The sequence below is a fragment of the Silurus meridionalis genome, chromosome 5 (genome assembly GCF_014805685.1).
Source record: "Silurus meridionalis isolate SWU-2019-XX chromosome 5, ASM1480568v1, whole genome shotgun sequence".
Classification (NCBI taxonomy): Eukaryota; Metazoa; Chordata; class Actinopteri; order Siluriformes; family Siluridae; genus Silurus; species Silurus meridionalis.
This window is the reverse complement of record NC_060888.1, coordinates 4712788-4737801: the sequence shown is the minus strand read 5'-3', so window position 1 is coordinate 4737801 and position 25014 is coordinate 4712788. Positions and strand designations below refer to the sequence as shown.

General features: G+C 38.9%; 3 protein-coding genes across 6 annotated transcripts; 2 read left to right on the top strand and 1 right to left on the bottom strand.

Moving 5' to 3' along the window:
* The first annotated feature begins 2994 nt into the window (after positions 1-2994).
* Positions 2995-15621, top strand: cabp2b (calcium binding protein 2b). Of its 4 annotated transcripts, none has more exons than XM_046849688.1 (7): positions 2995-3078; positions 4859-5092; positions 11846-11876; positions 11954-12085; positions 13180-13289; positions 14139-14286; positions 15123-15621. In XM_046849688.1, exons 1-7 carry the CDS (start codon positions 2995-2997, stop codon positions 15146-15148), a joined length of 765 nt encoding a protein of 254 aa, XP_046705644.1. In that variant the 3' UTR covers positions 15149-15621. The 4 variants fall into 4 exon arrangements, with proteins under 4 accessions (XP_046705644.1, XP_046705645.1, XP_046705647.1 ...); XM_046849689.1 differs by lacking the exons at positions 2995-3078; positions 4859-5092 and adding exons at positions 8840-9882; positions 10078-10275; XM_046849691.1 differs by lacking the exons at positions 2995-3078; positions 4859-5092 and adding an exon at positions 8840-9882.
* An 876-nt stretch (positions 15622-16497) lies between these two features.
* crybb1l1 (crystallin, beta B1, like 1) lies at positions 16498-22008 on the bottom strand. Its single transcript, XM_046849643.1, has 7 exons — positions 21889-22008; positions 19004-19122; positions 18630-18724; positions 18392-18510; positions 18175-18307; positions 17885-18027; positions 16498-17030 (listed from the first exon to the last, which is right to left on the bottom strand). The coding sequence occupies exons 3-7, from the start codon at positions 18717-18719 to the stop codon at positions 16859-16861; spliced, it is 657 nt and encodes a 218-aa protein (XP_046705599.1). The 5' UTR covers positions 18720-18724; positions 19004-19122; positions 21889-22008; the 3' UTR covers positions 16498-16858.
* A 607-nt stretch (positions 22009-22615) lies between these two features.
* Positions 22616-24884, top strand: cryba1l1 (crystallin, beta A1, like 1). The gene is made up of 5 exons (XM_046849644.1): positions 22616-22690; positions 22779-22897; positions 23070-23211; positions 24370-24512; positions 24625-24884. Exons 1-5 carry the CDS (start codon positions 22616-22618, stop codon positions 24770-24772), a joined length of 627 nt encoding a protein of 208 aa, XP_046705600.1. The 3' UTR covers positions 24773-24884.
* Positions 24885-25014: the final 130 nt, after the last annotated feature.

Below are 25014 nucleotides of genomic sequence, written 5' to 3'. Positions count from 1 at the left end.
CGAGACAGTTCGCCTGTCAGCGGTGCCGGGGCCAGGATGCAATCTCATTGCCCTTAACCTGGCACAGGACATAATCCAGTAAATCACGTAATCCATTTTTACTGCAGGTTTAAAGTACAATTCCAATCACACATATCATTTTGAATTGTTGGCTTTCTAGGAATTTGAAGGCCAAAATATAATTTACTGTTCCCGAATAAATTCTTTGACACTGTATCAACAATTTAAAATCTTTTTTTAAAGATATTAGCTAAAGTTCAACACAAATTATTTAAGTCAAAGGTATAACATCTGCCCTACATAGACATGATGATCCATAACAAACAATTTTGACTTATATCATTAAAACGGTAAAGAAACAACAGGCCCTGCATACAGATTTTTGCATTTTTTTGCGTTCTAGCAAAGTTTAAAGATATTTTTCCGTATTCTTTTCTCCTCTTTTCGTCTTTGAACAGACAGTAATCCAATAGCATTGTGTACTTAACATGGACTTAGTGTTATTTTACTTGTTTAACATACAACAGTGTTCTGTCCTTCCAGTTCCTTTCCGTTGTACAGTTTCAGTGTTTTTGAGTGCTGCTCACTTTCCATTAATTATACAGAAGTGGATCGTTTCAGGATGTTATTTAACTAAGTAGTTAAAATACAGTAAATGGATGAACTGTGACTTACTGATAAAAAACAAAACAAAATCTCTGGTGGAAAAAAAACAAATGTACTCCAATGAGTAGGAATTGAAAAACTACAAAAGAAAAAAGTAATTAAAAAGTAGGTACTTTTGTTACTTACTTACGTAAAAGTAGTAAAAAAATTACTAAAGTAAGAATAAATTGGTTATCTGATGAAAAGCTACATCAAGCGATTACTTTTTAAACATGTCTACAATTGACACAACTAATTCGAAAACGTTCTATTTTCTACTTTGGGTTTATGTAAGCTTAGGTAAGCTTTACTGAAATGAACACCACCCTCATTATCAACAAGTATTGTTTACTGCCTAGCTAAATGCTGTTTCGGTTTCAGCAGCTTGCAAAATTTATTAGCTAGCTAGCTCATGTTAATTCTAACATGCTCCTAGCTACACGTTTAATAGTCTAGCAAAGATGTTCCTCACACAATATCCTAAAGGCTGATACACTTTGATATATATTACAATACAGACATTGCTATTCGAAGCTTTCTTTGCTGTAAAACCTCGACACATACAACTAGCTAATCTAGCTAGCTCAGATAGCTATGTCATATTTGTATACAAATCCAGGATCATAGGCTGTGAAATAAGAATGTAATACCCCCATGAGTTTTTTTTACATAATTTGCTAAAATTTTTAAATCTTCCCAATTCCAAATTTCTATGAAAGAATAAATAGCAGAACATAACGCAAAATTGGGCTAGAAAAGTCTCAGACATAATCTCAGACTTTGCTGCTGACTAAGCATTTTGACACCTTAGATGACATGAAGCTGACTATTCAAAATGCGCAAATAATGTTTTTTATTTGTTTAGAATGGAACTTTTCTGAGGTTTAATGCATGATTTTTAATTGTATTTTTTTGAAAAAAACAAGATTTTTTATTAAAAGTAAGGGGAGAAAAATGGCATATTTAATTGAAAAAAATTCAATTAAGAGTTAATTTTGTAATAATTAATAATGTAATGATAAAATGTATAACTGTATAACAATTATAATTTAATTGAATCATATACTCAAGTACAGTATTGAATGTACACTTAGTTTGACACTTTCCACCCAAATTGATCTAAAATGCTTTCATGAGACACCAGTACCAACATGTTTCTCTTCTACAACAAATGTTCTTCAATCCATCTACCTTTCTTATGAATAATCTATTTACTACATTTCTACCTCATTATATTCACCTTGCATGCACATGCATCCTTATGGCTCAAAATTTATGATCTGCATTATTTCCAGCATGGTTTTGTTAATTATTGAACAAAAAACCCCACTATTTTACCCTATGCATGTTTTGGAGCTGTAATGTTAACAGTGCACCAAGGCAAAGGGCAAAAAAAAGGCAACGTCTGCTCTTAATGAAGCTCTCAAATCCAAGGTCAATGGAGTCAGCAGATATTATTAGTGTTTAGTGCTAATGAGTAATTACTGAATTGCTAATTACTGGTTCATCAAGAGCAAACCCGCAAGACTACTGCACAGAAAGCCGACCATTCTGAAACATTTTCTATTGCAGAAATAATCCCAAAATATTAAGCACACACAGAGAGCAGACCTGAAATCTTTGAAAAAGGAGACCGCCGAACAAGCATGTAGCTTCAACGAAAATGAGCTGGTCTTGTATGCACAGCACAAAACTTACAGGTCAGGCTTTATTACATTCACTGATGCAGCAATTCCTCTCGTCTCACCTGGCATGAAGGTCACCGAGTACAATAAATCTGACCAATGCAAAGAAAACATTCCATCCATATGAGTGACGAAGGGATAGATGAAGAGTGGAAGATAAGGAAAACGAGACGTGGGTATCTGATGGATACAATTTCACCAGGAAGAAGTACATATGCTGAGGAACAGACACAGGATCCTTCAGCCCAAAAGCATAAAACACCCCCACTTGGACAGACAGCAAGAGACAGAGAGACAAGGAGAGAGAAAGAGACACAGAGGGAGGAAGAACGAGAGAGTGAGAGAGAGACACAATGTTAGCAGATTGAAGAAAATCAAAGACTAGGTTTCATTATAGAGGACCATAAAGGAAGGAAATGGAAATGTGGAAAAGAATGGAAGGAAAAAAGGAAAGTGCACTTTTGACACTCTAAACGCCATCGAAAACTATGATTATTTTATGTCTATCATGGATTTAAAAGGGGAAATAAAAAATACAATATAAAAAGAAAACAGCTTCAGTGAAAACACTTCAGAGACACATTGGGAAGGGCAGGACAGGTGTTAGATTACAGAGAGAGAGAGAGAGAGAGAGAGAGAGAGAGAGAGATCAAGCGTTGCAACGATGTTCATGCTCATTCGAGACGGACAGGGAGGGGGAGGCAGTGGTGGCGGAATGAGCGCTTTACCCGAGAGGACGCCAAAACAGGTGTGTGTACATGTCTATGGGTGAAAACATACAAAATGCACATTTTTGTGTTTCTTCTGGAGATATCTCAGATTTGTGTTATTATTATTTAAAGATTTGGAAGGGTTTTTTTTTGTTGAAAGGGCATGTTTACAGAATTATCGTGTACATTTTATAGATTATTTTGCATCCTAATTGATAATGGTTAATAAACTCTTACGAATGTTATCCATATTTGATGCAATTAAGAGATGTTTTCAGATTTGCCTTAGAATACAAAAAGAAAGATGAATGATTAATGACTTTCCAGCTATTAAATAAATTACTTATTTGTTTCATGAAATTAGATGTCAAACAAAAGATTCCACATGGTTTTGTTGATGTTAATTTTGATGTTAGTGGTTTGTCGAGCTTAATGGTGTAAGACCTCAGTAGTAAAACTAACCTAAAAATATCCCTGTTTAAAGAAATTACACCTGTTCTTTTGCTACAATTAGGAGCTTTATTGATTATCATAATATACAAAGACTTTAACTTCCTGGCCTGTTTCAATTCAGCAATAAGCGCAGCAAGCTGATACATCCCAGACTGAAGGCTCATGTTCTATTAAAGCCCATGGCTCCTGTATAGCCATTACCTAGAGCTCATCTGACCAGACATAAGATCTTGAGTTCTATTAACACTGTATAATTCAGAACCAATCGGAAAATATTACCAACCAACAATCTCCAAAAACACCATGTACCCACATTGAGCCAGTTTAGAGATCTTGACTTCAACCAACACTGTAATGATGTAAAGTCTTTAATCATTGGGCATTCATTATGTTTGAATCCAGAGGTATCAAATTTTTCCCCACAGTTTGTTCTCATATTGAGCCATTCTACAGTTCTACCAACAGTGGGAGTTACATTGAACCAATTAAGAGATCTGAATTGTATTGCGTGCTCATACTCAGTTTCTGGCAACACTGGGTACTCTCGTTAATATGGAAATGTGTGCTCATGTTAATCTGAAGATCTCAGGTTCTATCAAGACTGGTTGGTCATGTTGCACTTATTTGGAAAACTCATGTTCTACCAACACTTGGTATTTGTGTTAATGGGGAGATCTCAAGTTTTGTCAACACCGGGTGCTCAAGTTAATTTGCCGATCTCAAGTTCTTGGGTACGCTGGGTGCTCATGTCGTGCCAACCGGATATCTTGTGTTTTTTTAACATTGAGTAGACCTATCAGACCAATCCAGAGTAATCATGTATTGGGTGCTCATGTTAATCTAAAAATATCAAATTATATCAATATTAGGTTCTCATGGTTTGTCATTATGGATAGCTCAGGTTCTATCTGCACAGGGGAGTCATATCAAGGTAAAGCAGAGCTCCCATTTTCTTTCTCAAATTCTATGAACACTGAGTGGTCATGTTGTGCTAATTTGATCATCTCATGTTCTCCTGGCATAAGGGAACTCATATTGAGCTGATCTGAAGAGCTCAAGTTCTCCCTGTATGAAATACTATCAATCTGAAAGGCACGTGTCATTTCCAAAACTATCAGCTTGGATTTCAGACAGTATACTGACAGCTCTGTTAACCAGTTGCAAGGTCACTTTGCCTTAACATGTACATATAAAAGAAAAAGCTGCTGATGTTCCAGAAAAGTCAAACAGTGTTACAAATAACAAAATGTACATAATTATTATTGCTTTAAAAGGGATCAGATATATGAACATAGGCCAAGTATTTGCATGCTCTATTCTTTGAATTTGCTACTGGATGCAATACCATATTCTTGATGCCAACAGGTCCAAGCTGCCATTAAGAAGACAGTGGAGAAACAGAAGAAGCAGCTTGAAAATTGTGAAGCCTTAAACACAATGTCTAAATCTAATGGATCACGGAGACAGAGTGTTTCCACAACATTTGAAACACCAGAAGAAGGGGAAGAAGTGGCGACTGAAGTGGTGGCTGGAACAAAGGAACAGCGAGGGAAAACGGAAACTGACCTTAGGCCCATTGTGAAATCAATGTTTGGCCAAGTAAGAGTGCATAATGCATATACACACAAGGACACAAACAACAAGCAAATAACCTGTGTTCTTTTGTAAATGTAGTTTCAAGAAAATGAACTGTTTTTGGACCAAAAAAAAAAAAAACATTGGTTCGTAAGCTATTGCAAATTACAGTTTATTACAGCCTATAACAGTCAAAGGATCAGAGTGAAACCATAAACAACTTAAAAAAACAACAACAATAGTATTACTACTTCTACTACTACTACTACTACTACTACTACTACTACTAATAATAATAATAATAATCGTTTTTATTCCGCAATTTAGTTGTGCAATTTAATATATAAGTGTTAAATAAGACTGATTTCAGTGAAGATACAGTGCTCTGATAGACTATAAACATTAATGTTAGTTTTATGGTTTATTAAAATACAACTAAATATAACTTTATATATATCTTATAAATATCTTATTGTCTATTAACTATTAAACAGAACTATTTTATATTTTATACTTGCAAAGATTCACAAGTGTGCATTACACATGTGCAGGAAAAGTCTTTTCATAAGCAGGTCCTTTGTGATCAAGCTTTGTAGCTCTACTGAATAATTAAACATCTTTTCAGATCCTTTATCTCTTCAGTGATATTTCTCTTCTTCCAGCCTAAGTTTACATGCATATAATACACTAGTATTTATAAGCATTATCAGTAGCTAAGCAGAAAAAAAGCAAGATTTTATCTTTTGGCTTATGAATAAATAAATATTCAGTCATTAAACATCATCCTAATTAAATATTTTTACTATTTTTAGTGTTACAAATGTATTGGGCTGATTTACTTATGATATAAGTTTCAAACCCAGCTACCAGGTATATCCAATTTATTAGGAAACCCCTGTAGAAATAGGATTTTCTATTGGTAAATTATGCTGATATCTATAATGCCTGTTTATGAAATTATTTAATCAGGCAGTCAATGCAGAGCTTCAGTTCACATGTCCATGTTAAATATCTAAATAGTTGATGCTTCTATAAAGGCTGGTGTGAGTATTTCAGAAACTGTGTATCTTCTGGCATGTTTGTACACTTCACACAAAAACGTTGAAAAAACATGCAATGGTGAGAAAAACTAAAAACATTTGAGTTTGCAAGTGGATTGTTAGATTAAATTGATTAGATTCAACTTTATTGTCATTGTGCAAACTACATGTACAGAACCAATGAAATGCAGTTAGCATTTAACCAGAAGTTCACAAGTGGCCTATTTACAAACAGCAATATGTTAAATAGTAATATATAGTACCCCATAAAGAATTCTGTGCAAACATGGCGAGCGAAAAAGCATCCCAGAAAGCACAACAATTCAGGATCATGGTGTACAACAGCAAGAGACTCTACTCTGCCGCTAATAATCTCTCAATTCCTTTTTAGTTTAATGAATAGTTTATGGACTGGCATAAGATAAAAGATAACACACGCAGCCTGTTTGACTGAGCTTCACTCGAGTCAGTGACCCCTGTTGTGTGGTATTGCGTTCCTGTACTAAGGATAATCTTGCTGTAATCACTTGGTACTGACATCCTATAGCCGGAGAGAAGGGAACAGGAAAGACACCCAATCTCAAATGCTCACCTTCCTGGAAAAGACTATTGCCTCATGATTATTTAATAATCTTCATGTATTTTTCCCAAAATTTGTAGATCTGATTGTCTGAAAGTTCAGCTGAAATGAACAGAAAACATAACTTTATGAAAGTGGTGGCAAGCTGGTGGCTCTGATATTATAGGCAATTCCTCATTCTCTTATTATGAAGTATTGCTACCAGTCATTACGAAGAATTAATGACTTTATCCTTTTCTAAAACATTTCTATGCTTATAGGAGTGATTCCAGGCAGTGGTAGACAAAGTATGCAAACCAGGTACTTGAGTTAAAGTAGAGATACACCCAGAAAAATATGACTCCAGTAACAGTAAAAGTGCTCCATTTAAACTTTCACTTAAGTATTTGCCTTTAAATATACTTAAGTATCCAAAGTGCTATGATTTATTACAGCTATAATGTTCCTGTTATCATTTCTATCACAAGACTCAACTCAGTTTATGTGAAAAGACTCTAATGTGACTCTCAGCACACTAATCTATTAATAGAATGAATAGATGTTGTGGTGTTGTAGCGAGTTTGAGTCAGGAGTTTCTTCCTTCATTTCTTCCCCATGTTCTGCTTGCTGTTTAAATGAGGTTGGTGATAAGTAGATACACGAAGCGCCAATCAAAACAAGTTTAAAACAGCGCACACTGTACCCTGATTGGTGGGTTGCTGTGTGCTTGAGTTTTCATCCACTCATAAATAAAAAGGAACGACTAATTACTCAATATGTGATTGAGTTAAAAGTCTGATATTTGACTTTGAAATGCAGTGAAGTTATATTCTCCGCAAATGGAAATACTTCAGTAAAGTACAAACATTCATAAAAGCCACTTAAGTACAGTAACGAATTACATTTATTCCATTACTGTCCACCACTGCTTGCACGATGCTCCACTCTGTTCACATTTAATGAAGATGCTGTCAATCAAACACTAACTGAGGGAATGTATATGGGAAAAGCAGTGTTTAATAATCTAGGGTAGGTTCAGAGATGTGTACAATTCATATAGGAGCATTGAAGCTGTTTCAGGTTCTTGTTGTTGCCCAGCACCTTAGTATATGCTGATCTACTATATGTTGTGTAGTTGTAAGACTTCTGGATTTGTACATACTGACTCTATTTCTCAGTTCCCAGTCAATGCCTAAAGCAGCATGCCTAAAGTAAAAACTGAACCTGAACCAAGTTCATGGAAGTGACCTATTTGTATACAAAATAATACTCACCTTACTACAACAATGTTTTTTTGTTGTTGTTTTTTTTGCAGTTTAAGATCACGTTTTCATGCCGAATTAATATATTTTTGTAAAATGGTTTCTTGGAAGAGTTCATTCAACTTTTTAATAGATGCCAACACATTTCCAGTTGCAGGATAATGTATTGGGAAAACTGGATAAAAGTTGAGCAGAAATGCTTTTTCTGCTTCAAACATGTGCCAAGTCAGTCGTTTTCTTTTTTCCATTTAGAGAACTTTATTGAAAATTTGTCTTTGGTTTAAAAAATGTCCTGCAATAACAATGCCAAAAAAATCAAGTTCACTTGTCCTCATAATGTTTGTAATTAGTCCATATTATATACAAAAAAAGAAGCAGGGTACTTTAGTTTGCAAGATATTAATGGCACTTTATTTTTTAAATGAAGCACCTTAATTACACCAAAAGTTTTACATATGTTTAGTTTGATTTGCAAACCATGTTGGACAAATTAATAATTTTGTAGTGGATCATGTATAACATAATATCGAACCAAATACCAAAAGGAACATATGCTTCTGCTGCCATCTAATGTCATTAACGGACATCTATGCACACACACACACACACACACACACACACACACACACACACACACACACACACACACACACACACACACACACACACAAGCCCTGACATGCACTCGTACACATGCATGCACACACACACACACACACACCCACACACACACACACACACACACACACACACACACACACACACACACACAAAGTGTGCTATGTGATACAACGCATAATTACTCTGACCCTGAAATGCAAGCTGACTTGTTGTCAGCAATTCCATAGCAAGAATGATCTCATTTAAAAAGACGTAGATGCTTGCACACGCGTACACACACACACACACACACACACACACACACACACACACACACACACACACACGCACACACACACGCACACACACACACAGTTTGAACCTGTAAGTTACCTGTTTATAGACTGATATGCCAATGTAACATTACAGTTATAAGCACCAGTGCATGTGTCATAAAGCCAAAAAGGCATAGAGAGACATTTAGCATAGTGAGTTTTTTTTGTGTATGTGAGTATTCAGGAGGATTAATGTGGATTATATTCCAGGCTGACTTGCAAAACCTGATAACAGAAACTAGATTTTACTAATATACAAGCCAAAGAGTGGCAGATGAAACCCCATACATGCCGACATAGTGATTAGATTTGGATTAAAGAATGCACACATACACACACAAACAGCAAAACACCACACAAACATGTGCAGTCAGCTCTACCTCTATGCAAACCCTGCCCACTTGTGTTGTACTTTCCTTCACTTGTTCCTTTTTCTTTTTTTCTTTTTACCCACCATCTGTACGTCTTCTAATCTGAAATGTGGGATTAAAAAGGGTCATTTTCTTTCTAATACCCACTCTGCCCACCCCCCCTTTATTCTCTCATCTCTCAGCTTGTAAAAGTCTTTTGCATAATTTTATAGTAAGAGGGCAGTCATGAATAAACGTGTAAAGAGTCATGGAAAGGGTATAAAATGTGTGATGCAAAATGCAGGATGCGTTAAGGCTGTTCATTCTTGCTTGACACTGATAGGAAGAGTTTTTAAAAGGTGAGTGAAATTAACATCGAGTCTTATTGCGTCATTGTCTGAGTTGGACTTAGTGAGCACTGGACAGTCTGTGCGATCAGATAAGATGAGATGAGAGTGATTAATTACACTGAAAACGTAGAACGAGGACTTTTTGTTGCATGTAGAATATGAGCATTGCACCGCTCTGTAAAGTAGTTACATAGAAGGAAAGGAAGAGCAAAAAGAAAAGAAAAAGAGAGAAAGCGATAACATTGGAAAGAAAATCAGACATATCTCTGAGGACTAATGGGAAATTGCACCAATCCAGAGAAACACAAATTAAAGAAGGTAAGGTACCAACCAAGTTTTAATGCTATTGTGTGTTTCAGGATGCATTTAGAACAGTTAGGAACATATTACGGTCTGGCACTTATTGAACTTAAAACTTTCTATCCTTTTGCTGTCATTTTAGCACAATTTTTGCTTAGATGTTTGCTCCTAATCACATTATATGTCTTAACTGATATCTGGCCCCACTATAAGAGTGTACCTGAGAATAAAGGTTTGACCAATGTATCTGGGTCTGGATCACTTGGACCTGAAGTATCCGATGAGGAGAATGTGGTACACCATGAGTTTAAGCAGCCTCTGAACGCGTTGCTTCAAAACTGCAATATGCTTCACAACATCGTCGGACCTGCGTGCATCTTCCTCAGGCAGGCCTTCTCTCAGGCTCAGCTTGTATGTATGCAGAAATCGAATTTTATTGTCAGTATGTTAACAGAAAAACCCACTTCTGCCATTTGCATCATCATTGTGTGGACAAACCATCATAGAAGCTCCTGTCATGCCCCGAAGTATCATCTTCATTCGATCTTTATGCTTAATATTGGGACTCTGTGCATGTTTACGTCTATGGGCTTGGGAACGCTTTGGTTAAGAAACATGTTTATTATGATTACAAACATGCTGTTATGGTTGAAAGAGATTGTTTTGAATGCAGGTTCATAGTTATAAAAGTTTATTCTTTATTTTATTACTTAGCTTAGCACAGCTTCTTAAAAGCCTGTCTATCATAGAAGATATTCAAGAAGATTGATAAAAATTGGATATTTGCCTCAAAAATCTGTAGCTTGGAAGTGTTTTACATGTTCCACCTCCTAGAAACACCCATTTCTAAATAGGTTTAAAATACTAATAATAATTCCCTTGATCACGTTTGTCCAGTTCTGCTTGCAAGCATAAAATAAATGAATTTTCCATAGATAAAAAAAAATTAAGATTTGGTATCAAATCATGACAAATGTGTTTTAGGATCATGGCTTTGGATGGAACATTGAAGGTAAAAACAAAAATAAGTGGTTAATATCAGACAAAATCATTGACGATATCTTTAAAGAACTGTGATGTCCAAATTTTGCTTTGAAAATGCCGTTCTTTTTCTATCTGAAGAACATTTTAACCAAACATATCACAGTTCATTAATGCTGATTTTACTATTTAGTTATTTTTTTAGAATTTAATAGCCAATCAATCATACAAACAAAAAAGAACTCGTTACACTAATACAATTAATTAAAATAGAGATGGAATTAAATTGAATTAATGAAAGAGAAAAGTATTTGATGAATAGTGGAAATCTATTTTATATCATGGCAAATATTGTGTAAAAATCTGCACACATTTTGGAGTTCTCTTGACCGAACCGAGAAAATTTTCTGCAATCACAACTAAAAAACGAACTAAACTCTCAAGTGTTTTCACGCAAAATGCCAAACAGAACGCTTTATATCTGATGGAGGATTGAGCAGAATGAATGATACTGGAGAGGATTAGCTATAGAAGGTGGGCTGGTGGTTGAGCCAGAATAATCCACTGAGAGTAGTATTAGTATTAGTATTACAAATAACATTGTGAATGGAAAGCAAGCATCACTTTAAGGATTTTCTCTTGAAACACTAAAATGAACAGCCTTATAAATTATATTGATAGTGTAGACAATGTGATTGTGTGTGTGCTTTGTGGTTTGTGGGGTCTTCATCAAGCTAAACCATTTAATCTTTTCATCTGAGGCTGTTGCCATGCAACACTTAATCTAGTCATTGTGTTGAATCACATACTAATGAATGGTGCCGTGATTCTCACTTTGTTCATTTTCACTCCTCTTTTTCCTCCTCATCTAGTTTTTCTCTCATCTTTTTTGCTAATTTTCTAATTGGATTGGCACAATATAATGAGCCTTGGTGTGAGAATATTTTAGTAGTATTTTTGTAGTAACTGTGTCTATTTCTTTTCTGCTGTCACACAACAGGAGAGGGATCTTCGTCCAGAGGAGATAGAAGGTACTTACAGAAACCATACAGAAATTTTAATGTTGGTAGAGAGCACATTGAACTAATGTTGCTGTGTTTGTGTGAAGAGCTGCGGGATGCTTTTAAAGAGTTTGACAGGAACAAAGGTTATGTCAGCTGTAGGGACCTGGGTGAGTGCATGAGGACTATGGGATACATGCCGACAGAGATGGAGCTCATTGGGTTAAGTCAGCAGCTCGGTGAGTGACGTCTCCAATCGCAATATATTACACACCAATCAGACTTTCATATTTTGTACTTATGCCAGTAAAACAGCTCTAATTCATGAAGTCATGGGCTGCACAAGATCTTGGAAGGTGTTCTGTGGTATCTAGAACAAAGATGTTAGCAGCAGTCATGTCGAGGTGGGGCCCCTATGAACTAAGGTTGTTTTTTCAGTACATCCTACAGATGCTTGAGATCTGGGGAATCTCAAACAGGGAGGTCAAACATGTTCCTCAAATCATTCCTGAAAAATCTTTGTAGTTTGGCATGGCACATTATCCTGCTGAAAGAGGCCACTACCATTAGAAGGGAGGTATTTGCTCAGCAAAAAATGTTTAGGAAGGTGGAAAGTAAGATCCGTGTAAATACAAGGAACCATTTTTTCCTAGCATTCAATTTCTACCGGTGGCTTGCGTTCTTACCGCCTCTTCTCCAGGCACACACACCCAACCATCCATCTCCAGATCAAAGCACCTTCTTCAATTGTCAATTGGTCCAGTTCTAATGCTAACGTTCTTATCGTAGATAATTTCAGTGAAGGACAGGGTCAGCTTCTTGCGTTATCACGTCTGCTATTCTGGCCACGTCCACACCCACATCCACACCCTGTCACCGAGCTCTCCTAACACGTGAGTTTCGCGCCTCCTGTGGACTTTGCCCTCTTCCCAAAGATGAAGATCCAGTCTCTGGTCTCTAAAATTTTTGATACCACCTCGTATGTTCTGACACCATTCTATCAGAACTAGCATCAACTACAGTAGCTCATTGATTGGCCATCACAATCTGGCCTTTGCCAAATTGTTTTGATCCCCAACGCTTGCCCATTTGTCCTGCTTTACAACACATCAACTTCTAGAACTGACTAATACTGTATATCCCACTTCTTGAGGGGTTGAATATAAAAGGGGATGGAATAACAGGTCTTACAGTAGAGAGATAATCAGTCTTATTTACTTTATCTGTCTAACGTTTTGCTGATCTGTGTAGTTTATGAGGCATTCGGTTTCTTTGATTGGAGAATTCTTTGATTGGACAATTAACAAGCAAATGTGTGTGTGTGTGTTTGCAGGTGGGGGAAAAATTGACTTTGAAGAGTTCGTAGAACTGATGGGCCCTAAAATGCTTGCAGAAACAGCAGACATGATTGGACTCAAAGAATTAAAAGATGCCTTCAAAGAGGTCCTTGTGCACGCATTCTTAATCTGAACAAAAGATAAAAAGTCCAAACATCTAACGTCAGAACTATTCTACACCCATCAGGCATAACTTTATGACCACCTGCCTGACATTGTGTTTGACCCCCTTTTGCTGCCAAAACAGTCCTGACCTGTCGAGCATTACCAGCATTAACTTCTTCAGCAGTTTGAGCTACAGTACCACAGACCACACTGGCCACCTCTCGCTCCACACGTGCATCAATGAGCCTCGGCCGCCCGCGAAATTGTCGCCGGTTCACCACTGTTCCTTCCTTGGAGCACTTTTAAAAGACACTGACCACTGCAGACCAGGAACATCCCACAAGAGCTGTAGTTTTGGAGATGCTCCACAATTTGGCCCTTGTCAAACTCAAAATCTCAAACTCAAATCCTTACGCTTGCCCATTTTTCCTGCTTCTAACACATCAAATTTAAGGACAAAATGTTCACTTGATGCCTAATATATCCCACCCATGAACAGGTGACATGATGAAGAGATAATCAGTGTTCTTCACCGTTTATAATGTTACAATGTCATAATGCTATGCCTGGTCAGTGTAAATGAGTTGGAAAGACTTGTTTCAATAACTACAGTATATCAAAAATTTTAAAAAATGAAGCATGAACAATGCCAAAACATTTTTTAATCATGATCTATAATCTATAGAAAAGATTATATAGCCTCTACTTGGTGTCATGCACAATTGAATTTTGAATGAGTTATCATGATAAAATATTTCCGATTTCAGTGTTTTTTTCGTAATAAAAAATTGAGCTCATATTTCTCAAACAGCTCATGATCAGGGTTTGCTCATGATATTTTGTGACACAGTTTGACTCGAACGGTGACGGGCAGATCACCGTTAGCGAACTGAGGGAAGCCATGAAGAAACTACTGGGAGAGCAGTTTAACTCGAGAGACATTGACGAGATCATCCGAGATGTGGATCTTAACGGAGACGGCCAAGTAAACTTCGAAGGTCAGCAAAAAAAAAGGACAGAAATCATGCAAAGTAAAATGTGGTCCATTAAATAGAGAAGAAAAATATCAATTCAATTAATTCAGTAAATTCTTTACTGGGAACATGGACAATTTTCCTGCTTTGCTGTTCTCCATGACGTAACATGCACAGTGCCCAGTTTTTCTAAATGTATATGTGCACTTTATTTTAATCTGCATGATTTCCTTCTACCATGTTTTAATCTCCACATTTTGTGTCTACATTTTTCCATGATTCATTGTGCATTATTTCCTTTTTTTTATGTTTTCCTGTGTTGTTTCCTATATTTTGTCTTTTAATTTATGATGTTCATGATTTCCTGATTCTATGCTTTAATGTGCATGCATTTTTTTGCATTTTACTGTGCATGAATTCCTATTTCTGTGCTTTAATGTGTTTTAATGTGCATGGTTTCCTGTTATTTCGTGTTTTACTGTGCATGATTTCCTGTTTCTGTGCTTTAATGTGCTTAATTTCCTGTTATTTTTGTGTTTATTGTGCATGATTTCCTGCCATTTTATGATTTACTGTGCTTGATTTCCTGTTATTGTTGAATCACGTTGAATGACATTGTGTTTATTGTTCATGATTTCCTGTTTCTGTGCTTCAATGTTTGATTTCCTGTACTGCTTTAACCCTATAATGTTCTGTGTTACTTATGTTAATGTGCAGAATACCCCATTTCATGTGCCTTAATGTGCATTATATTCATACTTTCCCAAGTTTTAATCAGCCACCATTAAAGTAAAATTTCCTGTCATGTTTTCAAACTCTAAAATTTACTTGTTTTTTTGTTTTCTTTCTTTTTTCTTTAGAGTTTGTAAGGATGATGTCACGTTGATGGTTCATCACAGAGGATCTATCCTAAACATTCTATTATAAAAAGCTGGAATCACACAACTACGACTTTTTTTTTAAATCAAATTAAATAATAAATAATTTTATTTTTTCAGTTTATCTGTATGTGAATGAAAATATTTAATAAAGCAATTTATCTTGTTTTACTAAGTTATGTACTTATTTGGATTGATTATGAAAATGTGTTTGTGGGGGGAAAAAGATTATAATAAAGAAATGACTAAGAGGATAAAAACCTTTATAATTTCAGGTTAATAAACAGTAAATTATAAATAGTCAGGTTCTCGGCTGTAAATGTTGCACATTCAGCCGAAGTGCATATGAAAATGATGCACAAAACCCATTTTGCACACACATATTACACGATAGTACAATAAACTCCTTTTAAAGGGATGGACTGATTCATTTTATGGAAAAAGAGCAATGAATAGAGTAGGAGAAAAGATTTTTAGTCTAATTGGGCTTGTTGGCTTGAATGTATCAGGTATACATTTTCTACATTACAAGTATGTCATTTAGTGTAATTAAATAATTAAAAGATAAAATACATTGAAAAAATTCTGTTATTTCACTAGGAACCAAAACAAAGCATTCAGTTCCAAAAAATTGTTATCTAACAGTATGATGCTGTAACCACAGCTCTTTCTTAAACTAATTTACAAGTTTTACAGCTTTTTTTTTTTTTTTTTTTTTTACATGATATATAATTCCAATTAAGCCCTTGTAAAAAAATTTAAAAAATAAACTAAAATATGAAAAAGTTCATGTGGTGAATACTTATTTATTATATACATTTCTTGTTCGTATGTGATACACTGAGCTGCAGAGTTTTTTTTTTTTTTAGAATTGAGTGATTTCCCAATTTCCTGGTCCATGTATTGGTTCTGTTCATCCTCTGCCTCTTCTTCCTGTTTGTCTCCTTCCTCACAATATCCTCACAATAGTTATAACACATTTACATTTGCAGCATTTGGCAGACGCCCTTATCCAGAACGACTTACAACTGAGCAGGGGAGGGTCTTAGGGCTTTGCTCAAGGGCCCAGCAGTGGCAGTTTGGTGGTGGTGGGATTTGAACCTGTGATCTTCTGATCCAAAGCCCAATGCCTTAACCACTGAACTACCACTGAACCTCCCGCACCAAAATCTGTAGTGCGCTACTATGCAGTCATTTGGTAGATCATATTTTCTGCAGATGTGTTGAATTACAGAAAGACTGATGATGTTGTTCTTGAGGAAGTGCATCAATGTGTGGTAATACATGTGCAAAAAATTCACAAAAAGAGAAATTTGTATCAATCATTAGTTTTTTATTGAAAAGGTGACCAGGATTCTATATATTTGAAAAAGGGAGATGATCTCATCTGTTCTCTCTTTTATAGTCCATCCTTCTGACAGAGTAGGGATAGGAGGAGGTAATAAAAACTAAAATATGGAAGGCAAAACTAGTCAAGTTGCATGAGCGAAAGAGAGGAGAGAAAATGAGTGGAGGAGGAAAGAGTGTGTGTTATTTAGGAAGCTCAGGAGCTTAAAAAGATCCACTTGTACAGTATGTGTCCGTCTAAGTCCTAAACACCATCTAGGTACACCAAGAATATTTTTAAGGTGGAGCTCACAGTGTCCTCTCGTCCTTTCCTTCCTCCGGCAGCCATCTGCTTCTTCTCCGCTTCGGCTCTTCCGCTACTGGCCTGGCCCTCACTTGCTGGCCATGGTGTAGCAGCCATGTGGGTGCCACTGCATGTCACGGAGACGCCTAATGGACTGCATCTGAGGGCAGCGAGCTCCATACTCGTTAAAGTGTCTATAGTCGCCCTTCTCCAGCAAGTACTGGCTGCCACGGTAGCCAGGGTACTGGTAGCCCACCCAGCTGAAAAAAAAGAAAAGTGCATTCGGGATATGAACAATATGTTTACTATTGGCCTGCGTTGTATTTGATAGTAGCAGGAAAAATGGGCACGCATAAGGATTTGAACAAGTTTGACAAGGGCCAAATTGGCTAGACGACTGGGTCAGAGCATCTCCAAACTGCTGCTCTTTATTACAATATCTTTTCATTACAATATAACTACAACAATAACTAAATAATTGTGTGTTGTTTCCAGTCTGCAGTGGTTAGTATCTATCAAAAGTGGTCCAAGAAAGGAACAGTGGTGAACCGGCGACAGGGTCACGGCTTTAATGATGCATGGGGGAGCGAAGGCTGGTCCATGAGGTCCGATCCAACAGACGAGCTTCTGTAGCTCACATTGCTGAAGAAGTTAAGGTTGTTAATGCTCGACAGGTCAGGACTGTTTTGGCAGCAGAAGGTGGACCAACACAATATAAGGCAGGTGGTGGGTGTACATACTTACATACTAAAACACACCAACTCAAACCCAAACTGCAAAAAGAATTCTAAATGAATCCAATTGTAACCTTTAAACATACATACTGGAGACTGTAGTCAATAATTTGGCACCGCTACTAAACACCACACTATAGTGTTTCCTTCAGTGTTCTTTCAAACCCATTGACCAAATTGACAAGACTAGAATGCAAGACAACTTTCTGACTTGACAAGTCAAATGATTGACAGATGATTAGACAATCATTTAGTTCCTGACTGTTCAGATGATCAATGCCTGGGGAGTTTCTTCTCTAAGCTGCTAATGTATCTGAATTTAAATATTAGATAAATATTGTACCAAGATAAAGATGTGTACCAGAATGCTGCTCACTTACGTTCCACAGCTGACGAAAATGCTCCCTACTCTGTCAGTGAAGCCGTAAGAGTAGAGACTGGGCACATCGTCGTCCATGATCTCCATCTTACGGCCCTTGTAGTCACCCACTTCATACAGGCAGATCTTGTGCTTCTCAGGGTCCTAAATGGGAACAGATTAAACATACAAACATACAGTCTATTAATGATTAAACACAGAAGAAAGGTGTTTTATCATTTGTCTGTGTGTGTGTGTGTATGTGTGTGTGTGTGTGTGTGTGTGTGTGTGTGTGTGTGTGTGTGTCCGCACCATTCTGACAGGTCTAAAAGACAGCAGGTAGTCGTTCTTCTGGCAGTTGCTCCAGGAATCCCAGCGAGGGTAGTCGCCCTTCTCCAGGATGTACATCTCTCCGCAGAAGTTCATCTGCTCCCAGCCCACAAAACTGCAAATACAATTCATGTAAAAGAAGTGCAAACCAATACCATATATAGCACATAGAAAGACTTTATGCGTAAACCAAACATACGGGCCGCATTCCACACGAAGTGAGCGCACCCTGTCCATGCCCATCGCACACACGTTCACGCACTCAGCGTTAATTTCGATCATCTTGCCCTGGAAGTTCTCCTGGTCAAACACGAACATCTAATACAGGGAAATAGGTTAGTGTGCACTTTTTTAGAAATTATACACATATGTGTGTGTGTGTGTGTGTGTGTGTGTGTGTGTGTGTGTGTGTGTGTGTGTGTGTGTGATTTGGAAACCTTGTAAGCCATGCCCATGTCAGACTTCTTGGTCGGACCAGCCTTGCCGTCGGTCTGGGAGGTGGTCTTTTTATCGTCGCTGGTAGACATGATGCCTAGAAAGAGACACTACCAGGTCATATCTTGGCAATAACATCCAGATCAATTAATGACGGATATAAGAGTGCCAGAGCAGGCTACGCAAAACATTTCAACTGGACACAAAGTCTGGACTAAAACTGAAAAATAATCTCAGAACAAACTAAAATAAATTAAATTAAATAAACGTAAATTAAAAAAAAATTCCTCAGCCCTTAATTTCTATAATCACCTTCTATACAAGATTTCAGCGAATTTGAATTTGAGTATTTGTATGCATGTGTGTTCTGCCTCACCTGTGTGTTCAATACGTATGTTTCTGGTGCCTGAACTCACTCTGAGAGTAAAGCCAGGGGCACAGCTCTTATACCCTGGCGCTGAGTGTGTCAGGATTAACAGTTAACAATGAAAGTCTCTGAGTCAACAGAAATGAAACATACACACAGAAAAGAAACCGCTCATCATCATCACAACAGACAGAGAGAGAGAGAGAGAGAGAGAGAGAGAGAGAGAGAGAGAGAGAGAGAGAGAGAGAGAGATGCACAGAAAGCAATGGACAATACAGAATATCACATACTATGTATTAACACAGACAGATTAGAGAAACTATAGTAAAAACAAGCATATCTGTACAGAGAAATAATAATGTACAATTTTTCTTTTAGATTTTTCACATTTGAAAATCCTCAATAAAATTACTGAGTCAGGCCATAATCTGGTTAACCATAATTTGGTTAAACACGCTGTCATTATGATAAACTATTGCATTTGGAAATAAATAATAAACTTTTAAAACCTTTTATGACATGCACAGACTCTGGGAAACAATACAACAAGGATTGTACAGTAAATTATTATTATTATTAGTAGTAGTAGTAGTAATAGTAGAGTTAGTATTAGTACTAGAAGTACTAATAGTAGTAGTAGTGGTGGTGGTGGTGCAGCAGCAGTAGCAGTAGTAGTAGTAGTAGTAGTAGTAGTAGCAGTAGCAGTGGTGGTGGTGCAGCAGTGGTGGTGCAGGTGGTGGTGGTGGTGCAGCAGCAGCAGGCAGCAGCAGCAGTGGTGGTGGTAGCAGCAGTGGTGGCAGCAGCAGTGGCAGCAGCAGCAGTAGCAGTGGCAGCAGCAGCAGCAGCAGCAGCAGCAGCGGCAGCAGCAGCAGCAGCAGTGGTGCAGTGGTGCAGCAGGTGGTGGTGGTGCAGCAGCAGCAGTGGTGGTAGCAGCAGCAGTGGTGCAGTGGTGCAGCAGTAGCAGCAGTGGTAGCAGTGGTGCAGCAGCAGCAGGTAGCAGCAGCAGCAGCAGCAGTGGTGGTGCAGTGGTGCAGCAGGTGGTGCAGCAGTGGTGCAGTGGTGGCAGCAGCAGTGGTGGTGCAGCAGCAGCAGTGCAGTGCAGCAGTGGTGGTGGTGCAGCAGCAGCAGCAGCAGCAGCAGTGGTGGCAGCAGTGCAGCAGTGCAGCAGCAGTAGCAGCAGCAGTGGTGGTGCAGCAGCAGCAGCAGCAGCAGGTGCAGTGGTGCAGCAGCAGTAGCAGCAGCAGGTGGTGCAGCAGTAGCAGCAGCAGCAGTGGTGGTGGTGCAGCAGCAGTGCAGCAGCAGCAGTGGTGCAGCAGCAGCAGTGGTGGTGGCAGCAGCAGCAGTGGTGCAGCAGCAGCAGCAGCAGCAGCAGCAGCAGCAGCAGCAGCAGGCAGCAGCAGCAGCAGCAGCAGCAGCAGCAGCAGCAGCAGGCAGCAGCAGCAGGCAGCAGCAGCAGTGGCAGCAGCAGCAGCAGCAGTGCAGCAGCAGCAGGCAGCAGCAGCAGCAGCAGCAGCAGCAGCAGCAGCACCGCAGCAGCAGCAGGTGGTGCAGCAGCAGCAGCAGCAGCAGCAGCAGCAGCAGCAGCAGTGGTGGCAGCAGTGCAGCAGCAGCAGCAGCAGCAGTGGTGGTGGTAGCAGCAGTGGCAGCAGCAGCAGTAGCAGCAGTGCAGCAGCAGCAGCAGCAGCAGCAGCAGCAGCAGTGCAGCAGCAGCAGTGCAGCAGCAGCAGCAGCAGCAGCAGCAGCAGCAGCAGCAGCAGCAGCAGCAGCAGCAGCAGCAGCAGCAGCAGCAGCAGCAGCAGCAGCAGCAGCAGCAGCAGCAGCAGCAGCAGCAGCAGCAGCAGCAGCAGCAGTGCAGCAGCAGCAGCAGCAGCAGCAGCAGCAGCAGCAGCAGCAGCAGCAGCAGCAGCAGTAGCAGCAGCAGCACCGCAGCAGCAGCAGTGGCAGCAGCAGCAGCAGCAGCAGCAGCAGCAGCAGCAGCAGCAGCAGCAGCAGCAGCAGCAGCAGCAGCAGTAGCAGCAGTGCAGCAGCAGCAGCAGCAGTAGCAGTAGCAGCAGCAGCAGCAGCAGCAGCCAGCAGCAGCAGCAGCAGCAGCAAGCAGCAGCAGCAGTAGCAGCAGCAGCAGCAGCAGTAGCAGTAGCAGCAGCAGCAGCAGCAGCAGGCAGCAGCAGCAGCAGCAGCAGCAGTGGCAGCAGCAGCAGCAGCAGCAGCAGCAGTAGCAGCAGCAGTAGCAGTAGCAGTGGCAGTAGCAGCAGTGGCAGCAGTAGCAGCAGTAGTAGCAGTAGCAGCAGCAGTAGCAGTAGCAGTAGCAGTAGCAGCAGCAGTAGTAGTGGTGGTAATAGTGGTGGCAGTATTAGTACTAGAAGTACTAATAGTAGAGGTAAAAGCAGTTAAGCTGAAAGGGTACACTATATACAAATGTGTATGTAAGAGGTAGCTCTCTTATGGTGTTAAGGTATAAAAGGTTGTATAAATGTTTTCTCTGAAATATAACACTAACTTAAGGGAAGAGAGGAAAATTAAACTGAATGAGCAGTGAGGAATTTTGTGAAAAACATGCAAATGTGTGGAAGTGAAATCACAAGTGTCCAACTTAGGATACTTTCTTTGAGGGTTCAAGTTATTTGAATAGTAAAGGGTGCTGAGTTTCCTTCAATGGTTCAAGTTCATATAGAAATTCATATATAAAACCAAAAGCACAGAACTTGAATGGGTTTTACCAAGAGGGACAACTGGACAACTTATAGCTCTGATTGTTGTGGTTGTAACCTTTTTCTGTACAACCCTTACTGTATAATCAAACTCTCCATGTACATATACAAAAAACCTCCAAACACACACACACACACACACACACACACACACACACACACACACACACACACACACACACCAACCAGGCTGTATCTTTAATCCTAGGTACTTGGGACCTTTTTGTGTCCTGCACAGGAGTGCTGACCAGAGAGAACTTGTCTGTGGATGCCCTTTTGTGTGCCCAGTTTTTTACACACCCTCTCTTCTATTCACCTCTCTCTATGCAAGAGACCCAATGCAACCACACACACACACACACACACACACACACACACACACACACTTCTATAACAAATGTGCTGAGCTAGTGGCAATAGTGCAGCTGCACATGCCCCACACGTGGACGCGCACTTACACCAGACACTGAGCAGAGGTCCGGTGCGCGCTCCCGGAGTTCTGTATAAAACCTGTGAGCCAGATGCTCTGAAAACTCCACGCGTGTCAGGCGTTCAGGTGTGAGGTGTGACGGAAGAACAACGGTAAGAGTGCAAAAGAACTACACAAAAATTCTTCTTTATATATGACCTATGAAATAACCAGGACATAAACAAACAATAGTTGGTCACATGGCCTAGCTCAGTTACAATAAAATACTATAGTGACATTATTTTGAGATGTATTATGCTTGTACATTTTATTATTTATGTTGTTATGTTGAGTATTTCATAATCATTATTTTAATGAATTGAATTTTTGATTCATTCATTCTTACTATCTTGATAACTTGCATTTACACTCCCAGTACCTCTATCTTTCCTACCTTTGCATCTACTACTTAAAAAAATTTGATTTTGTTCCTCAGGAATAAAAATGTACCGGTTCAGTCGATCCAACATGATGTATCCCATGATGCACTCTGGCATGGGCATGGCACCATTCTTTAAAGTAAGAAAAGACATGCATCAAATATGGTTATGCATAGAACATAATATACAAGTCTACACATATGATCTCAATGTTCATGGTTCCGCAGGTGACCGTATTCGAGCAGGAGCACTTTCAGGGCAAGTGTCAGGAGTTCACTTCGGAGTGCTGCAACATCCAGCAGTGTGGCTTCGACAACATCCGCTCCATCCGTGTGGAGAGTGGCGCGTAAGTGTGTGTCACTATATAGGCATATAAGCCAGTCAGCAAGAGCTCTGTATTTTGGGATGTACCTCAATGGTTCAAAGTTTGTTTTTAGAAAGGATAAACAGCCTTATTGAGGCTTTTAATGCAAATGTATGAATTTGAGCATTAAAACGCTGACCCTTGCTTTCCTCAGGTGGGTGGGTTATGAACACCATGATTTCCAAGGACAACAGTTTGTCTTGGAGAGAGGTGAGTACCCTCACTGGGACTCCTACTGTGGAAACCTGGCCTACCACGTCGAAAGATTTATGTCCTTCAGGCCCATCTTCTGTGCCGTGAGTATTTCTTTCTCCACATGCATTGAAGTCTGAATAAACTTTAGAAAGAACAAATTTGAATATTATAGTAAAGCATAATGCATAGCAGATGAAATGATATTTATAATTCAGGATTTTTTCTAGATTTGAAAACTGTTAATTCATTCTAATAGTAAAGTCCATTCTCCTAATGCATATCAGTTCAATTAGTCTAGTCCTCTTTTGTTATAGTCTTTAGTTTATGTGACTTTACGTCCATTACATACAGTATTGGAGTTATCCAAATAATCGTAGTTTCTCCTATTTAATAATTAAATTGTCTAAATTATAATACAAAACAGCTCCCTTTTAAAAGTACGGTTATGGAGTTGAATGCTACAGCTCCATAACGTTTTACTTACATATACGATCATATATAATTTATTAATTAAATGGAATAAAGCTTTTTTATTCTCTACTCGTCATCCTCGAATACCATCAGTTGCATTCCTCTTTGAACGTTTTTCCTACAGAAAACCTGAGCACCAACATTTTTCCTGAATAATTGAACAAATCAATAAAAAGTGGTGGATAGTAATAAAGTAAATGTAATTCATTACTGTACTTAAGTAGCTTTTTTTAAGTATCTGTACTTTAATGGAGTATTTCAGTAGAGCGCATGCTCTGTTTTGAACTCGTATTGATTGGCACTTGGTGGTATCTTCATAGCACAGACATACAGTTCAGCGTCAGTTAAACAGCAAGCAGAACATTTTGAGAGGAATAAATGATGAAAGAAACTCCTGACTCTGAAGTAGTTGAAAAGAAGGTTTTGGTTTCATGATAATTGTAATAGATATCAATCAGTGTTTGACTCATTAATGTCATTCTATTAATAGAACGGTGAGCTAAGAGTAATATTAGTCTTTTCACATAAACTGAGTTAATTAAGAAAAGAGTCTTGTGACAAAATTGATAAAACATTATAACCAAAATAAATCATAGTACTTAAGTACATTTGAAGGCAAATATTTTTGTACTTTAACTCTAAGTGAAAGTTTAACTACATGGTTTAACTACATGGTTTGTGTCCCCCACTGTCAATACATTATATAAATTATTATTATAACTGGGTTGTTGGTTTACTATAGAGTTTTTATAAAGTGTGCGTGATGCAACTTTTTTTTGTGTCCTCAGGCGCACCAGAGCAGCCGTATGACGATCTATGAGAAGGAAAACTTCCTGGGTCGTTGTACAGAAGTGTGCGATGACTACCCCTCCCTGCAGGCTATGGGCTGGTGTGGAATGGAAGTGGGCTCCATGCATGTGCAGTGTGGCGCGTAAGTTCCAGCCCCGAACAAACACAAAACAACGTTTCAATTTAAACCAGCCATTTTTAAACTCTCCCTCTGTCCATTGTGTGTGTGTGTGTGTTTGTGTGCACATGTGTAGTTTTGTGTGTTATGAGTTCCCAGGATACAGGGGCAGGCAGTACATCATGGAGTGTGAGAAGCACAGCGGAGATTACCAGCACTGGAAGAACTGGGGCTCCCATAGTCAGACTCCTCAGATCCAGTCCATCCGTAGGATCCAGCACTAACGGGACAGCGTCACTCCCAAACACCCCCACCGACAAACACACACACCTTGCACACCCTACTGTACCACACACCATGCAGCCATCCTGTCCTACACAGTTACTCGTCAGGTGCTAAACCATGTTTCCTATGTTGCTCAACATATTCTCATCAAAAATAGCAAGGCCACACCCCTGTGAGGGGATTGGTCAAGTACAGCTCAAGTGTGATGGAGCAAAAAACATTGTAAACCCAATAAATGCAT

Coding starts and splice junctions, on each gene's coding strand:
- cryba1l1 (XM_046849644.1), top strand. CDS start 22,616: ATGTACCGGTTCAGTCGATCCAACATGATGTATCCCATGATGCACTCT. Junction 22,691..22,778: donor GCATGGCACCATTCTTTAAA/GTAAGAAAAGAC, acceptor ATGGTTCCGCAG/GTGACCGTATTCGAGCAGGA. Junction 23,212..24,369: donor TCAGGCCCATCTTCTGTGCC/GTGAGTATTTCT, acceptor TTGTGTCCTCAG/GCGCACCAGAGCAGCCGTAT.
- cabp2b (XM_046849687.1), top strand. CDS start 9,841: ATGGGAAATTGCACCAATCCAGAGAAACACAAATTAAAGAAGGTAAGG. Junction 12,086..13,179: donor TGGGTTAAGTCAGCAGCTCG/GTGAGTGACGTC, acceptor GTGTGTTTGCAG/GTGGGGGAAAAATTGACTTT. Junction 13,290..14,138: donor TAAAAGATGCCTTCAAAGAG/GTCCTTGTGCAC, acceptor TTTGTGACACAG/TTTGACTCGAACGGTGACGG.
- crybb1l1 (XM_046849643.1), bottom strand. CDS start 18,719: ATGTCTACCAGCGACGATAAAAAGACCACCTCCCAGACCGACGGCAAG. Junction 18,308..18,391: donor CTTCGTGTGGAATGCGGCCC/GTATGTTTGGTT, acceptor TTGTATTTGCAG/TTTTGTGGGCTGGGAGCAGA. Junction 18,028..18,174: donor CTTTTAGACCTGTCAGAATG/GTGCGGACACAC, acceptor GTTCCCATTTAG/GACCCTGAGAAGCACAAGAT.